At 62.3% G+C, this 14,194-nt stretch overlaps 1 protein-coding gene across 7 annotated transcripts in view; it reads right to left on the bottom strand.

Moving 5' to 3' along the window:
* Positions 1-14,194, bottom strand: part of DLG3 (discs large MAGUK scaffold protein 3) — a 78,755-nt gene that overhangs the window by 12,151 nt on the left and 52,410 nt on the right. For 6 of the 7 annotated variants that reach the window (XM_068412107.1, XM_068412108.1, XM_068412109.1 and 3 more), the window contains 4 exons: positions 13,927-14,086; positions 9,059-9,215; positions 8,605-8,707; positions 2,689-2,803 (listed from right to left, as the gene is read on the bottom strand). In XM_068412107.1, coding sequence (XP_068268208.1) covers positions 2,689-2,803; positions 8,605-8,707; positions 9,059-9,215; positions 13,927-14,086 — 535 coding nt within the window. Of the gene's footprint in view, positions 1-2,688; positions 2,804-8,319; positions 8,365-8,604; positions 8,708-9,058; positions 9,216-13,926; positions 14,087-14,194 lie in introns of those variants that run through there. The other variant, XM_068412114.1, reaches the window with a different exon arrangement.

The raw sequence follows: 14,194 nt of genomic DNA, 5'->3' as shown, positions 1-14,194 counted from the left end.
CTGGTTTAATCCTGGCACTAACGAAGCCTTTCTCAATCAGGAAAGCTCATCACCCGCTTCCACTGCAGGGACTCCTAAGGGGGTCTGAAGTCACGTGGCGCAAACAGGAGGGCCGAGGGAATTGTGGCAGGACCCCGTGGAGCAGAAGTTGGATGGCACTTCTTCAGCCAGATCCCTGCTCCAGCGCTGCCAGGGGAGCGCTGGGCAATGAAACCTTTTGGATCACTTGGGACTGGGTCAAGGCAGCCAGTCTCAAATGGGGAGAAGAGGGGCTGCCTACCGCTCAGGGAGGGCTCTTTGGGATGAGACCCAGTGCAGCCCTATGTGTCTGGATACATCCAGCCACCAGGTCACTCCCCCTTCCCCAGCTTGCTCAGGGCTGGAGCAGCTCTCATGCTCAGTCCCTCTGCACCCAAGCGCAGACCCCAGCATGCTGGAGCCAGCAGCAAAGGACCACAGGGCGCTTTGGCTGGAGGCAAGCAATCCCCACAGGCAGCTCCTGGCCAAAAGATAAGGCTGCGCGTGGCCGGCAGGCCCCTGCAAGGCCAGCGCCGTCGGGAGCAAAGCCCGAGCCAAGGCCCCGGGAACTGGTCAGGCCGGTTGGGGAACCGAGGCGGGCTGCGGGACACGCTGCCCACACCCTGCAACCCTGCCCTGCAGAGCAGCGCTGGCCCCGCAGCTCCCTGCCTCCTCCTGCCGCAGCCACCGGCATCCCAGGGCAGGCACAGCAAGATCCGTGCACGGGCCAGACACCCATGAAGCAGAGGCACGAGGCATTTGCTTCCCGAAGGCACGATGCTCCTGGAGACCAGCCCCGGGCAGTGTCAGCATCCAGGACCCACCGTGCTGGGTGATCCCCAGGGCACACAGGGTGCAGGGCCCTGACGGCAGCGTGGTCGCTCCGCTCTGTCCCCAGGCCAGCTTGCGGCACACAGCATGAGCAGCCAGGAGAGCAGATGGTCTGGCTGGAGGGCAGGGGAGTGGTGCCAGGGACTCGGCACGGCCTCCTCCCAGTGCCCAGGCACAGCGCCCACCTGACCCCCATCCCCACCCGGCACAGCCCCAGTGCCAGTGGACTTTGCCCTGTGGCAGTGCAGGCAGGCAGCGCACGAACCTGCCTCGCCCCTGCCTGTGCTCCACGGCTGCAGCTACGAAACACGTGGCGAGTGCCGGCACCCCCAAATCGGCTCCGGCTGGCAGGTGCCCGGCTCCGGCCCTGGCGACAGCAGACGGGGTGCAGCACAGGCTCACGGGGCTGACTCAAGCAGTTGGGTAGCAAGTCCTGTAATTGTCGTCCTGTCCGCAGCGCAGCAGCTCAGCTGGTTTCGGGTAAACTGTGCTCGAAACTACCCCGCCCAGCAGGGCTGGGGCAGCCCGAGCGCCTGCCGGCTCTCGCAAGCACGTTTGCTGGGCGCAGGGCTGCCAGAGCTGGGGAGGGTCGGGAAGGGCCATGCTGGGGGAAAGCTCTCCCCTGGGATCACCCTCTCAGCAAGGTGCTGCCCAGCTCCCATCTGAAGCCACCCGGGTGTCTGTGAGGGGACACAGCGCTGCAGAGGCCACCAACGCCACGTGGAGGGATGCATCAAGAGGTGCGAGATGCTACAAGCAGCCCGGAGGCAGCAGGGAGCTCTCTGGCTCGCAGGCATGCCCTGATATGTGCAGCACCTATCCAGGCAGGGAACACGAGACTCACAGCCTCAACTCAAGCTGGACCCAGCCTAAACCCCGCTCCACCCACGAGGGTGTCTGTGGGACAGCAGGGCAGCGAGGGCAGGACTAGCAAGAAGACGTTTACTCAACACGGCACCCAGCTCATTGCACACCCCCAGCATGGAGCACCTAGATGCTAAATCAAGCAAGATGCCTGCAGAGCCTCGCAGCAAGGCACAAATCGCAGGAGATGAAGCTCTCCCTTCCTGCCAGGCCGGGCATGCGCTGGGCCCAGCAATAGCCTGAAGCCCCTCTGCATGGAGCAGCCATGCAGCAGGAGAAGCATCCCCTGCTCCTGTCAGCCCCCACCCACAACAGGCTGTGCAGGGTGAGGATTTACAGGATTATTTTAATTACCAAGTTAAAATTACTCATTAGCTGTCGCTGCAGTCGTGCTGTGGCGGGCAGGAGGTGGCCGGAGGCAGGCAGCGAGCAGGGGCTGCCTTTGCAGCGCAGGACTTGCAGCAGTTGAGCTGCATGGCTGCTTAACCCCTGCCTGCCCCGTGCCTGGCTCCGGAACAAAAATGCATCGAGGGCTCAGAGCAATAATCCTCCTAAGAGCTCATCTCTCCTCCAGCCAGGTCCTGCTGCAGGAATAGCAGGAGGAGATGGGGAAAGCCTGTTAGCAGGGACTGGTTTGAGGAAAGTGCCCTGAATGCTGCCCTGAGCTGCCTGGGGCAGAAGTGGTGTTGGATGCCCAGTGTTTCCCTGTTTCCCAGTGGTCTCTAGTGGCACTTGAGCGCAGAGAACCCAGCCCCAGCAAACCAGTGCAAAAGCACCGCTCTCCTGCTGCACCCGCTGGGCCCTCCTGATGCGTCTGTCACACTCGCTTCCCTGGCCTCCGAAACACCCATCCACAGAGGTGCTGCACAGCCCAGGCTGAACCATTCCACCTGCACCCCGCACTGTGGGGATACACCCACCGCACCCGCCTCCGGCTGCCTGGAGCAAGGGGCAGGCAGCGGGGCTGAGCCTTACCGCACATAGAGAGATCTCTTCTCGCTTGTCCGGAGCGAGCCAGAGCCGGAGCTCATGCTGCTGTTCATCATCTGCTCTCGCAGGTCGTGGATCTTTGACTCGAAGCGGCTGTACTCTGCGGGGAGAGAGGTGGTCAGTGCAGGCAGGAGCTGCCCCCGAGCCACCCCCACGGCACCGAGCAGGGTGCCACTGGTAAGCACCGAGAGGGGCAATGACAGTCTATTCATGAGGCATCTTGCCCATGAGCCCGTCTGTCCCTGCAGACGAGGGAGGACGAAGCCAAAGAGGCTGAAGCACCCTGAGGAGCCCAGGCAGGGCATCAGGAGCAGGCAGGGCACCGGCTGCTCCCAAACCCCCGCACAGGCAGCTTGGGCAAGGGCTGCTGAGACCTCCACCACTACTGAGCTGCAGTTCAGCCAGGGAACAGCTGGGCAGGGCGCAGCAAGCCGCTGACCTATGGAGCAGTTCCAAACATGCAGAGAAAGAGAGCCTGTCCAGGAGGCTGTCACCCACTGGCTGGAGCAGCAAGGCATGACTGCAGCCATCGGGGGGGTCCCCACCCACTGCTCTGCCGGCGCAGAGCCCCTCTCCCCAGCAGGCAGGGGGAAGGGGGAGGCAAAGCATGGCCCCTGCCCACAGAAGGGGAGTGGGGAGGAGGAATTCACCTTTTGCTCCTACATCCTGGTGGCAGGGACTCCCAGGAGGAGCTGGGGGACCCTCCAGAAGCCACCGCCACCACCACCTCCCCAGCAGGCGGCAGGACAGGAGCAGCCGCCACCCCGGCGCCTGCCGCTGTGCCAGCCCGACCTTCAGCCGAGTGTAAAGGTCAGGCTGGCAAGCAGAGGGTGGAGGCACCAGCCCTGCTTACCCAGGGCCGACCAGGGAAAGTTTGCTGGGCAGCAAGCAACTGTGGCAGCAAGGAAGCTGCCAGCACTGCCACAGCCCACCCCGGCAGTTCTCACCCAGGACCCTGGATTTTGTCCGCTGGGCACAGCCTGCAGTTACATCCCTGCATCCCGGTGAGAGGGGACCAGTCTCATCTCTGCTGTAAGACTTGCCTAGAAAGCCTTCTCCACTACCCAGCTGTTTAGATGTGGTTTGCGTTGGTTTATTTTTTTCTGTGAACCGGAGTGCAGCAGCTCAGCAGTGGAGGCAAGTGCTGGCTGCAGAGCAGAGCCCCAGCAGCGCAGGGGATTGTGCAGGCTGCTGCCTGGCCTGCAGAGCTGCATCGCACAGGGGCACGAGGAACACCACACTGCTCAGAAATGCACTGTGGGCTGCGCTGGGGAGCCAGCCCCTCTCCGTGCAAGGGGAGTGGCAGCTCTCGGTGCAGACGCACGCGGGGCTGGGGTTATGCAGCTGCATTTCCTGACTCTTCACTCTGCAGCCAGACCCACTTGGGCATCCCCCTCCTGCACCCAGCTGCCAAAGATGCATTTTTACTTAAAGACTGAAAAAAAGAGGCGATACACACAAAATCACCAAGCAACACAAACTCCACATGAAGCCCCTTGCCCTGCCACAGACATCAAGTGGTGCCGCACGCTGGGCAGGGTCAGCCGCTTAATGCGGAGGTCACCAGACCCTCCCTGACCCCAGCTGCCCCATGCCGAGGGGCACCCACTGCCCCCGCCTGCCTTTCTGCTAGCAGAGGGAAACGCCGAAGCAGACAGGCATGGGCAAGGCTTATTTTATAAGAAAACTGAATTCTGACACCAAAGCAGCACTTTTGCACTTGCCGACCTGCACTGGGGTTTTACGGAGCTCCTGGCAGAGGGAAGTGAGCTTCATCCCACTCTGCACCTCTAGCCCCACACCGGGGTGGACCACAGCATCTGCGGTACAGCTCATTCTGCCCCAGGATGCCCATGAGCGCTTATAGCCCAGAGGAGCATTGGTCAGAAGCGGGTACAGCTGCTCCGTAAACCCTCTTTGGTACAGAAGGGCTCCTTCCCCCCGAAAGATGCTGAGGTGGGTGCTGCAACCCCCGTCCCCAGTGGAGTTGTCACAAACCCCACTGAGGGCACAGACTCTCTGCGCACCCTGCACTGTGAGGACTGCTGCTCCCCACCACACGGGCCTGTGTCCCTCCTGTGACACCCTTCTCCACGAGAACCTGGCGTGGTGGACGCACTGCCTGGGATCGGGCAGGCAGCGAAGGGCAAAAGCAGGTTTAGGCACCACTGGCATCAGGGCGGGGATGTCGGGAGGGCAACCTTTGGGTGCCACTGCTCTGCCAGCAACTGCATCCCCTGCATGCAACCCAAGGGCAGAGCTCCCAAACACTCCCGCCTTGGCTGGGGAGCTCCATGGAAAGGGACTTTTGGGATTTTGCTGGAGCAGCCTCGCTGCTTGGAGGGGCTGGGAAAAGCCTGCTGGCACGACAAGAAGCACGAGCCAGGCTGGATGCAGCAAACTGAAGAAGGACACTTCTGGAAAGCAAACACAATCCCATCCTAGGAAGGATCTCCCAAAGAGCCACCAACCTGTGCTCGCTCCGACTGCGAAAGGGCGCAGGGCGGAGGAGCAGCCAGCCCCAAAAGCAAACCTGCCACCTCCCTCCCAGTGCAGGGGAGGCAAGGTTACCCCAGGAACGAGCACGGGATGCTCCCTGCTGTCACCAGCCCCCCCATATCTGCGTGCTAGAGCAGCCTCCAAGACAATTACTGGCAGATAACCCCCTGCAAGCAGCGCTCCTGCCTTTGCTCCCTGGCTCATGGCCACCTTGCCTCCGCATCCTGGAAGGAGATCTCCCGCGGAGCCGAAACTCACCCAGGAAGCTTGCCCACAGTGCGGCGGGGAGGTGAGCCACAGCCGATCCCCACCTCCCCGGCATTCCCATGGGACCCAGGTGCCGCGCATGTTCAGGACACACTTATCAAGACTGAAAAATATGCAACAGGTGACTCGGTGCCTCTCGCTGCGAGTGCCACCGTGGCACTGCGCCGCGCGCCAGGAGGGGCAGGACATTCGCTATTCCCACTTGGCAACTCGATAAAAACACCGCTCCACCCTCCCGCTGCTCTTCCCTTCCCAGGGTGTGGGTGCCCCTGGAGCTGGGCCTGGTCCTGCAGCGCGGGGTGAGCTCGGATACGGCCCTGCACGCCCGAGCACGCGCAGGTCACACACCATTAAGATCAGGTAGGGATCGCCTGCCTGCACCGAGGATCCCCGGCACCAGCACACACTTGTGTGGTGCAGCTGCAAATACACCCAGCGGAGACAAGACTGGGGGCCTGCAGGTGATTCCTGGACACCAGGAGACAGTGCAAGGCGAGAAGGCACTGGTAGGGAGGGGAGCTGCATCAGAAAGCAGCCCCAAGCACAAATAAAGCCTTGTGAATGTGTCCTGCTCTCTCCAGCATGCAAACTCGCCTGCCCAGGGCCAGGCCAGCCCCACCGAGCCATCAGCAGAGCCCAGGGATGTGTGGCCATGGGCTCCAGCCCAGCCACCTGCAAAAACTATCCCCAGCTCCATCTCTCCCCTTCAGCCCACTTTATCACCCTGACCCCGCACACCTTCCAGCTGCAGAGTTAAAGCACAGATGTCTCCCTGCACAGGGCACACATGCTGCAGGCCCAGAGGAGCAGAGGGGAGCACAGCCACTGGGAAGGCCTGGAGGCTTTTAAAAGTCACCGTGGGGCCCTGGCACTTCCCTTTGAGCGGCCAGATCAGCGAAATGCCGTCACGCGAGTTTTTGTATTTTCAGGTGAGGAGGCTTTGTTGTGTGGGGTGTGGAGGGGGAATTGCCAAACCCAAGCACTGGTGATAGCAGCAGGCAAAGGTCAGGGGGAGAAGTGCTCAAAGGGAAGCGACTTCACAAACAGCTCAGAGGCACCATCACAGGGAGCAGCCTCCTCCTTCTCCTCGAGGGCACGCAGCGGTGGTCAGAGGCGTTGCGCCAGGCGCAGGAGCTCAGAAGAAAGGCAGGACGGCAGCTCCTCTTTCTGTCCTTCCCTGGTTTTGTCTTTGCTTCTTTCCACTCCTAGTGCCTGGCAGGACCCCACAGGGAGGGCACCTCATCCCCCAAGACCTGCGCAAGCAGCCTCTCAGCTCCCTCGGAGCCACAGCGAGGTCAGATGCAAAGCACGCGTGCACTCATCCAGCACCCCCCAGGCAAGCCCTACCTGCGCTCATGTATGAGAGACAGGTGCCATCCTCCACCTTCTGCTAGCAGTGAGGAACTTCTCAAAGCCCCTTTCCATCAGCATCTCCTCCTTTGGGCATCCTACGATCCAGCTCTACCGCTCTTTCCACAGCCACAATGCACACCAAAAAGGCAAACATTTGGGAGCACGTGTCCCCTTGCAGGGACCCAGCCTCACCCGCACCTGGGGCTCATTCCAGGGAGACTTTTCTCCTTGGCTCCCAGGCCTTCAAGCCTCTGGAGCACTGAGGTGAACTCCCAAAACACAACAGCCCATGTTTCACAGCAGCAGTGCTGCCTCCCAGGACGGCAGCAGCCTGTGTGCCGGGTGCTGCTGCCCGCATGTCCCAGGAGCCACTGCACACCCGGAAAGCCACCGGCTACAAAGCGCTGACATTTCAGCCTCGGTCTAAAGGGGTTTCAAAACCTTTTGTCCTCTTTGACATTTAGGAACCACTCTTGGTTGGCGTCTTTGCCAAATCTCAAGTGGCAAAGGGAGCCAGAAATACAAGAACATTAAGTGCTTCCTGGAAAGAAAGAAAGTAAAAAAAAAAAAGCCAAAACAAACAAACCCCACACCCACAGCACACCCCTGAGCGGCACTAACGGCTCCGCGCCCCAGTGGCCTCTGCCGTGGGACAGAGGAGGAACAGTGGGGACAGGGACCCGCAGGGCACTGCCCAGCGACGCCACTAAGGAGGTACAAGGCAAAGGGCAGGCGAGGGGCGGCATGTTGGCCCCTGCGGAGAGGGCCAGAGCTGCTGGGGGAGAAAACCAGCGGGGCCCAGGAGGGACACCGTCATCAGGGGACATGAATCGCTGCATCCCGGCACGGTGGTGCTCGGGACACAGTAACAGTGCGGCAGCAGCCCCGGGAGCAGCCCCCGGCCCCTTGCCCTCCCAAGTGCTTGCCCTGCCAGCCCCCAGGTGACACTTCAGCCCTGCCAGCCCGGGGAGGCGACAGCAGGCCGCTGCCAGCCGCTGGCTGCCCCCCGCGGGACCCCGTCACCTGCCGCGGGACCACCAGCCCCCAGCACCTTCGCCGAGGGAACTAAAGGCCAGCGCTAACGAAAGGCAGGCGCTGGGGTACCGCGGCAGGCGGGATGCTGAGAAGTGGGGACGAGCCCCCACCCCCGCACCTCCCCCGCCGGCCCGGTGGTCGCAGGGGGAGGGTCCCCGAAGCCCACCGCGCTGGGGGGGAAGGGAGCGGCCCCCAGGGACGAGGGGCGGCCGCCGCACCCGTGAGCCCCGCCGGAGCACCCCCTCAGCCCCGGGTCCCCCAGCAAGGCCCACAGGACCCCACGGAGCGGGGCCTCGCGGCGACGCCCTCCAGAAAACAGCCCCCCGGCCCCCACACCGGAGACGGCCCCCCTCCCGGCGAGGCCCCCGCCGGCCCAGGCCCAGAGGCGGCGGCCCGGCCCGTGTCGCCGGGCCCGCCGCAGGGCCGGGGAGGTGCGGGCGAGGCCGGCGGAGCCCCGCTCACCTGCAGGCCGGTGGGGGGCGGCGGCGCCCCCGGCAGCACCCCCGGAGCCGCCCGGCCCGCACACAAAGCCGCGCAGGCACCGCCGGCGGGACGCCGCCGCCCCGCCCACCACCCGCCGCGCCGACCAATCGGCGCCCGCACCTCCCCCCCGCGCCCCGCCCCGCGCCAATCGGCGCCTCGCCGGCCGCCCCCCGCCCCGGCCTCCCGACCCGCGCGCCAGCCGACGCCCCGCCCCCCTCATCTGCATGTGACGCCCCGCCCCCGCCCCGTTCCCGGTGTCGGTACCTTCGGGCCGGTACTGCGCGATGATGGTCACCGTCTGCCCCGCCCGCTTCAGCGCCGCCGCCGCCTGCTCGTGGGTGGCGTTGCGCAGGTTCACGCCATTCACCTGCCGGGACAGAGCGGCTCCGCAGGACTGGACCGACCGGGTCTGCCCGGCGCCCCAGCCCCGGTACCGGTACCTGCGGGACCCACATTCCCAGTGCCTCGTCACTCAGCCCCTGCGCCGCCAGTACCGGCATCTCTAGTACTGGCATCCCCGGGACCCGCCCCCGGCCGGCCTGAGCATCAGGGCTGCCGTCCACCGTCCGCCAGGCAAGGGCCCGGCCAGCCCCTGCTCCACCGCAGGACAGACCCCGGCCTGGCTGCTGCTCCGGTTCTGTGCACCCAGGGGCCACGTCCGCACCGGCACTGGGGATGGACCCTGCCGAACCGCATCCCCGGTGGCTCACCAACTCACCGAGAGGATGCGGTCTCCCCTCCGCAGCTCCCCGCTGAGGTCGGCAGGGCCTCCGGCCAGGATGAAGGACACGAAGATCCCCTCACCATCCTCCCCGCCGACGATGTTGAAGCCCAGGCCGGTGGAGCCTTTGTGCAGGATGATTTTCCGGGGCTCCCTGGAAGGACAGACACGGGACAGGGAGACATCAGGGTGTCTTCTGGTGTCAGGGAGCAGCAAAGCTGTAACAGGGTTGGCTGTGCCCAGGCTTCCCAGCACACAGGCGGGGCTGGAGTCACCCTGAGTGTGACCTGGTGTGACTCAGCCCTTGTCACCGAGGAGGCTGATAAACCGGGAGAGGTGCGGGCAGTTGCACGAGTGACATGAGACAGAGCACAGATGGAGAGAAAGCACTGACCACGAAATCATGCACAGAAAGATCAGACTGCGAGGTGGCATCGGATGCTGTGAGTCTGGGCATCGAGGACGGCGTGGCCGTGCCAGGAGAGGGGGATCAAGCCCCTCCATGCCCGTGCAGCACAGCAAGCGTGCCTGCAACCCCCATGCCACAGGCCCTGCGCAGCTCAACAGTAGTCCTAAATTTTTTGATGATGACTTAATTCTCCCGCAGCTCAAACAATAGGCAGGCAAAGGCAGAAAGACTGCCTGGCATTGCAAAAATCCTGCATCAGTTTTCGTCTGGGAAAAAAAAAAAACAAGTCTGATGGGAACAACAGCAGCTCCCAGCTCAAGCGCTGGATTAAAATAAGAAGGAATAAGTGACACCAGACAGCACAGGCTGGTGGTGATTGTCAGCCAACACGATGCTGGGGACCATCAGCGCATCTGCTGTGGTGACCGGCTGGATCCCGGGTGCTCCGGCAGGTACTGCAAGGACCGAGGACCTGCCAGTGAGCTCAGCAGCCTGATCAACCCTGCGCCCGCCGGGGAGCAGAGAGAGATCTCCAGGACACGGTAGGAGAGATGCTGGAGCCTCAGGCACCGCACTGGCTGAGGGCACCTGCCGTGGACCCTAAAATGCCAGCAGAGTCTTGCTAAGGGGACCCTGGGGCACCGTCGGGGCTGGCCCAGCTGGCCTCTCCGGCTGCCAGTGACAGTCGGGGAAGGAGCAGGGCTCAGGCGGCACGAGCGGAGCAGAGACCCAGGGGAATAAAGTTTGGCTGAGCAGACAGCATGAAGCCCTGCAGCCTGGCAGCGTGCTCCCAGGCCATTCTTGCAAGAAAACATCTTTTTCAGCCCCCTGGGCCAGGCTGGAGCATCACTACTGTCACCTGGGTGGATGGGGGAAGGTTTTGGTGCTTTCATGGATGCAGGCGGCAGGATTTACCTCCAGGGACTTATGCCAGCACCCCAGGAAAAGTCTCCCAATCCTTCCCTGTGGGGGAGTCCTCATGGGCTGAATGTCACTTAGCTCTAGGCAACCACCTTATAAGGAGCAATAGGAGCAGGAGACAGACAGACAGAAGTGCAGGATGCCTTGCAAGAAGGTCTTGGTGGACTCCTGCCCCGTCCAGACCCTGGGCTCAGCACAGCCCAACCCTCCCAGCTGTGCCAGCCGCTCCTCTCCCCATCCCCATGCCTCCCACCAGGTACAGCAGCATCCCAGTCCCCTACCTCTGGTCACACTTGCTCCTGTGGCCTCGCCGCAGTCTGGAAGGGGACAGGGATGGCTGTCCCCTGTAGGACATGGACGACGAGACATTGACGGTGAACATTGCGCGTGGCAGGCCCTGCTGGCAGTGACGGCCGGGAGGCGCGAGGGGCAGGAATGTTCTGAATGCTCCGTGCCAAGGCTGCCCCGTGCTGCCTGTCTCTGCCTCTCGCCAGCTATGGGGCGGGCAGCTTCACCGACCCACACACAGAGTTTTTTATGGAAGTGCTGAAAGGACGAAGCCTTCGCTCTGCTAGACCCTACGGACTTAACTCCTTCCTGCCTCTGCAGGCATGGACAGCGCGGCTCCGACTGGGGGGAGCACCCAAGCGAGGGCGAATTCGCAGCCCAGCTCCCCGTGCCTGCAGCTCCACACACACCATGCACCGCTGCAGCCCCTTGCCTTCAATTGCAGAGGTATGGCAGAGTTGTAACTCCAGCTACACATTTTTGATGGGGCAGAGGCTGAATCTACCTCGTGACCTCCAGAAAATACCTGCTTTACCCTTATGGCCTTTGGATGCATTTGAGCTCTGAGGTAAGCAGGGCTCAGGACTCGGCTGGACTGTAGCACTGGGCTGGGATGCACTGGGACCAGGAGGAGACCAGGGAAACGCCATGGAAATGCCATTGGGGTCAAAAGGGGCTCAACCCCAAGTCCTTGGGATGCCACCAGTGCTTGGCTTGGGGCAGTTGTGTGGGGGCAGGGAGGGCTGCAGTCATCAGTCCCTCTGCAGCAAAGCTATGCCTGAGGCTAGAGCTCTCCCAGGGGAAGAAATAGGTCAGATTTCTGGGTCTGCAAACCCTGCCTCCAACCAGCTGATGAACTTGCTCTGTCCCTTGGGTTTTGCTACTGCCCAAGCCGAATGCAGGAACCACCACCCCAACTCGGCCCGGTGGAAGCATCCCCAGCACTCACGAGGACCAGACGGTTTGGTGGAAGGTAGAGAGACACTGCAGAAACCAAGGAGAGGAAATGAAGCCCCAGACAGGTACATCTCAGGTCTCAGTCGTGACACGCACTCTCCGCTTCCATCCTCATCCCGGGAGGCTGGATGTGGATCCTGCAGGCACATCCCAAGCTGGACATTGCAGCATCAATACTGGGACCATGGCACAGAGTGACTGTGTGGATCCTGTGGTGCTGTGCTGGGTCTGGGTTGCGATGGTGGAGCTCATCAGAAAACAGATGCTCTGGTCTCCAGCCCTGGGTGCTGCAGGACACGAGGGTCACTGAAGCCATGTCCACGTCTGCAGCAGCACTTGTGCCCATGGGAGGGGAAGAGGCTTAATACTGGATCCAGGCCAGGATCTCTGCTTCTCCTGGGGAGTGGCTGGCAGGAGCCTCCTGGGAGACAGCTGCTTTTTCGGGGGAGTCGCTGCCTTTCCCCACACCAGTGAGATGCATTTGGACCACACTAGTCCCAGTGCACAATCTTGGTGATGCATGAGCCAAGAGACCCACGGCGATGAAGCTGTCCTGGTGCACATGAGGTTTTCAGCGTTGCCCTGGAATGGTTGAGGGAGGTGCCGAGCCCACTGCAGGCTGAGAATCTGGTGGGGAGCAGGGGGCTGTGACTGGGGCCAGTGGCTGAGCGGTGCCAGCCTGTCTGCAGCGAGGCCCTCTGCAAGGCAGCACCATCCTCTAGCGGCCACCGGCATGTGCTGCACCAGGGCCACTGCCGAGCCATCGCTGTGCCATCGAGGAGCCATCGCTGTGCCATCGCTGTGCCACTGCCGAGCCATTGCGGTGCCACCACTGAGCCATTGCTGTGCCACTGCAGAGCCATTGCCACTGGGCCATGTCCAGCCCAGCCTGGGCTGCTCTCTCCGCTCTCTGGACCACAAATAAAGACACCTGGTGGGACCAGGGTCCTTGGCGAGAGACAGATGGTGCGTTTTCCGAGTGCTGGGACTCAGTCCCTTCTGTGTTGCAATGTGATGGCAGAAAGCACCGCTCCTGTGTGTGGCATCGTCCCCCAGTGCCCTGACAGCACAGGAGCTGCTACACTTGGCAAGGATGCAGCACTGGGAACAGGCTGTAGAACCAGCATCGTTGGTGCCAAGAGCAGGCAGAAAAGATGGGGCACAGGCGGAGGCCAGTGCTGCACAGGTCATGGCACACAGGGGCACCCGGCTGCGGCCGAGCACCAAGAAGCAAGAAACCCCCATGACGAAGGTGAATGCAGTCACTCTCCGGGAGGACAGCGGACTTCACGCTGGATGGCAAGTCAGGGTCTCCCACTCTGGCATCCGCCAGCGCCCCGCAGAATGGGACAATCCCAGACGAGGCTACGGCATCTTCCATCGCAATCACAACCCTGAAACCAGCCTGTGACGTTGCTCCTAACTGCAGAGCCAGCCCTAAGCTTAAACCAAGTGTCAGTCCTAAGAATACAGCGTGAGCCCTACAGCCCTGGCCCTGGGGATACCAAACTCAAAGCAGGCTCAGCACTGGCCCCGGGGCTGTTGCAAGCAGAAGGAAAGCTGTGAGCTGGGAAAGCAGAGCAGAACCAGCCAGGTCTCGCTCTCCTGTTCTCAGCATGAGGCTTTGGAGAAGTTTTACACCACATTTAGGCTCAGAGCAATGTCTCCTTTGTGCTCCTCTTTATTTCCTGCCTTTGGGAAACAAACCTGCTCGTGCAGTGTAAATGATGCCAGTGGGGAAAAGGGGCCCATGCCAGGGCTGTGCAGGAGGCTGTCAAGCCCAGGGCTGGCACCTGGTGCAGGTGGTTTGGGATGCCGGGCTCAGAGAGCACAGGAGGAGGAGCCCTACTTGTACCCAGAGCTGTGCATGCCCGTCCCCTCACCTCCAGCACAGCTCTGTTCAGGGACAGCTGGCTCGCAGCCTGGGAGCCTGCAGTGCTGCTGGCACCGGATGGTACCGTAAGGGCAGGGAACACCTTGTACACCACGTATTGTAAAACAAGTAAGAGAACGAAGCTGAAATGCAGATGTACAAGGCTTGACGAGGAGCAGGAGGGGGAACAGGGAAGAGGGGGAAGCAGCGAGCCAGGGAGCAACACAGCAAGGCTGGTCTCAGGGGGGGTGAGCATGAAGCTCACTGCAGGGTCCCCAAGCTTTGCACCATGCACCCACAAACGGGCTTTTGGCCGAGGCTCTGCTCTGGCAGCAGGGATGAGGTCAAACAGCCAGGGAGGGAAAGAGAGGGAAGGAGAAGGAGCAAGGACTAGGGATGCTCATTCCTGGTACTCACCTGGTGAAGTCCTCGTCCCCTATCATGTGCCGAGGGATGGGCGAGTACCGGGATGGAGTCACCTGGGGAGGGCCAGGGTAGGCAGGCTTGCTCTCAACGCTGCCCAGGTAGCCCAGACTGGAGTTATGGCTTATGTGGTTGTCAGCCAAGGCTGAGAAGGCTGCAGGGGAGGAGAAGGGCATCAGGAGCAGAAATCCAACCCCAACGTGGAGACCAGCCCAGCATTGCCCGCCACCCCAGCACACTCTGTCCGCCCCAGCCCTGTGGT

Source organism: Nyctibius grandis, chromosome 13, assembly GCF_013368605.1.
Source record: "Nyctibius grandis isolate bNycGra1 chromosome 13, bNycGra1.pri, whole genome shotgun sequence".
In the NCBI taxonomy this organism is placed as follows: Eukaryota; Metazoa; Chordata; class Aves; order Nyctibiiformes; family Nyctibiidae; genus Nyctibius; species Nyctibius grandis.
The sequence above is the reverse complement of the archived record's forward strand: the minus strand, read 5'-3'. Positions and strand labels throughout refer to the sequence as shown.